The sequence below is a fragment of the Austrofundulus limnaeus genome, unplaced genomic scaffold, assembly GCF_001266775.1.
Source record: "Austrofundulus limnaeus strain Quisiro unplaced genomic scaffold, Austrofundulus_limnaeus-1.0 Scaffold2105, whole genome shotgun sequence".
Taxonomy (NCBI): Eukaryota; Metazoa; Chordata; class Actinopteri; order Cyprinodontiformes; family Rivulidae; genus Austrofundulus; species Austrofundulus limnaeus.
In genome coordinates this window covers 17,611-20,650 of record NW_013954507.1, presented here as the reverse complement: position 1 = coordinate 20,650, position 3,040 = coordinate 17,611, and the positions used below count along the sequence as shown (strand labels likewise).

The 3,040-nt window shown below is 40.1% G+C and overlaps 1 protein-coding gene across 1 annotated transcript in view; it reads right to left on the bottom strand.

Moving 5' to 3' along the window:
• The window catches only part of LOC106537049 (peripheral plasma membrane protein CASK), a gene marked incomplete at both ends in the record, with an annotated part of 18,077 nt that overhangs the window by 13,288 nt on the left and 1,749 nt on the right, over positions 1-3,040 (bottom strand). Inside the window, 1 exon segment of the mRNA XM_014034413.1 lies at positions 1,197-1,277. Coding sequence (XP_013889867.1) covers positions 1,197-1,277 — 81 coding nt within the window.

Genomic DNA, 3,040 nt, shown 5'->3' with positions numbered 1-3,040 from the left:
TGCGTGCGTGCGTGCGTGCGTGCGTGTGTGTGTGTGCTGATAAGCCTGAGTGGTCTGTTGACTGACCTTTGTATTTGTTCAAATAATTGTTATGGACAGGTTACAATATAAAAATGTTTGTTATAATCATGTCTTGTGATTATTTGACAGGAGTTTTATTTTTAAACTGTAAGTGTATTTAATTTAGTTATAATGTAAATACAATAAGATTTATAATAATTATCATTTTGATCCATACATTAGTAATGTCTGACTGGGCCTTGTGCCACTTTATGTTCAATAAATGATTTTAGTCTTAAATATGTATCGATGGAAGGAATGCTATAGATCTCATTATAAAATCATGTAAAATGTTAATTTTAGATCAAGATGAAAATCGAGTTTAAATCACCAGAAGTAATGAATGAGAATTATTTGTTAATGAATTAGTTTTAGTTTGAGGTGGGTTGGTTAACACTGAGTGGAAAACTAGTATTTTCAGTGAGAGAAAATGTCAAAGTGACAAACCTAACAACACTAAAACACACATGTTGACTTATCTTCTTGCTTCAGACTGTGTAACATGGTCTGTTTTTAACAACAAAACAAGTTTTACTAAGTATAAAGACATGTTTTTTCTGTGCTCGCTCCTTGTTTAACACATGATCTTATTGAGTCCGAGCATCAGAAAGAGGCCAGGCCTCTGAGCCAACACAGCTCATCAGACACGCCTTACTGGGTTCATCTACATCTCTTCTGCCTTTCATTATAATAAACGGTCCAGTTTCACACAGTCTCCCTTGTTTGTCTGCTGCCTTCTTGTGGGCCTTTTCTGTCTTTGATGGTCTGTTGGTCYAACAATGAGCAGGACATCAGTCAGATGCAATAATGGAAGAAGATTACAGCACAGAAGTCAGGGACACTGACCACTGGTTCATTTCATTCAAATGTCTCCTGATGCTTTAAATTAAATATCGTTATAGTGTTGTCTCTTGACTCTTGTCTCTTCTGAAGTCAAAGAAGCTAAAACAGTTCTGTGCAGATCATTAATAATGTTGATAATGAATTAATTTAGCTGTTAACTGCACACGGAGCAAAGAATAAGGAAATAAAAGCAGTTATTAATTTAAAAAAACAATTCCAATGAGGTTATAAACTGTTTGTTCAGGACCCTAACAGGCCTCAGTTTTACTGACTGTGTTTTTCTCTGGACTCACCATAAAATGCGGCTGTGTTAATATCCGTCTGAGTTCTTTAGCTTCGTACTTCTCAGGGCAGCAGCAGATTTCTTCAAGCACCTGAAGAAACGCAGAACAAAAGAGATGTTTTAAGATCCTGCAGCTTGTCTTCTTATTTCCAGTCTGCTCACACTGGTACTGCCTTACTGTAGCTGCTGCACCTTAACGTTTCTGACCCCACAGACCCACTGAGACCCCCCTGGTGTCTCCCTGTGTCTCCAGAGTGAGACAACCTTCAGAGACCCTGGAACAAGTGAAGGAATGTGGTCAAGGCTTTGCCCCTCCTCCTCTGTTCTTTTCATGTGACCTGGTTAGATGTCAGCTCCTGTTCTGCTGTGCCTGACTGCTGAGGTGAGACCTTCCTTCACACTGCCTTAATGCTAACGTTGATGTCAGCTCCTGCCTGACTGCTGAGGTGAGTTCTGAGACCTTCCTTCACACTGCCTTAATGCTAACGTTGATGTCAAAATATCTGCCAGAATGGGGATGATTTCTGCAGAATCTTGGCGAGGTCTTCAGCCACAAATGCTGGCCTAGGCTAGGGAGTTAGCAACTGTTAGCAACTTTTAGCAACTGTTAGTGACTGTTAGCAACTGTTAGCGACTGTTAGCAACTGTTAGTGACTGTTAGCAACTGTTAGCGACTGTTAGCAACTGTTAGTGACTGTTAGCCACTGTTAGCGACTGTTAGCAACTGTTAGCGACTTTTAGCAACTGTTAGCAACTGTTAGCAACTGTTAACCCACTGTTAGCAACTGTTAGCCACTTTTAGCCACTATTAGCAACTGTTAGCGATTGTTAGTGACTGTTAGCCACTGTTAGCCACTGTTTGTGACTGTTAGCGACTGTTAGCCACTGTTAGTGACTGTTAGCCACTGTTAGCCACTGTTTGTGACTGTTAGCGACTGTTAGCCACTGTTAGTGACTGTTAGCAACTGTTAGCATCTGTTAGCATCTGTTAGCAATTGTTAGCCACTGTTAGTGACTGTTAGCAACTGTTAGCCACTATTAGCAACTGTTAGCATCTGCTAGCGACTGTTAGTGACTGTTAGCATCTGTTAGCAACTGTTAGCGACTGTTAGAATCTGTTAGAATCTGTTAGCAACTATTAGCGACTGTTTGTGTCTGTTAGCAACTGTTAGCAACTGTTAGCCACTGTTAGCCACTGTTAGCAACTGTTGTGACTGTTAGCAACTGTTAGCCACTGTTAGCAACTGTTAGCATCTGTTAGCAACTGTTGTGACTGTTAGCAAGTGTTAGCCACTGTTAGCAACTGTTAGCATCTGTTAGCAACTGTTGTGACTGTTAGCAACTGTTAGCAACTGTTAGCAACTGTTAGCATCTGTTAGCAACTGTTGTGACTGTTAGCAACTGTTAGCCACTGTTAGCAACTGTTAGCATCTGTTAGCAACTGTTGTGACTGTTAGCAAGTGTTAGCCACTGTTAGCAACTGTTAGCATCTGTTTGCAACTGTTAGTGACTATTAGCGACTGTTAGCAACTCTTAGTGACTGTTAGTTACTGTTAGCGACTGTTAGTGAGTTTTAGCTACTGCTAGTGACTGTTAGCGACTGTTAGTAACTGCTAGCGACTGTTAGCGACTGTTAGTGACTAGTTGGCAAACAACATTTGTGAGAGAGAAATGTCTTTAGGAGTTCTCCTCGCATAAATCACAAAGGCAGTTTTGTTGCTTGAATTTGAAACAAGTTAAAAAAAACTGCAATAAATTCTCTCTGAAAATAGTCACTAGCTGTGTTTCCATTACAAATGTGCACAAAACTTTGTCGATATTCTGTTAATGTTGAAAAACACAGTTACACAGCTG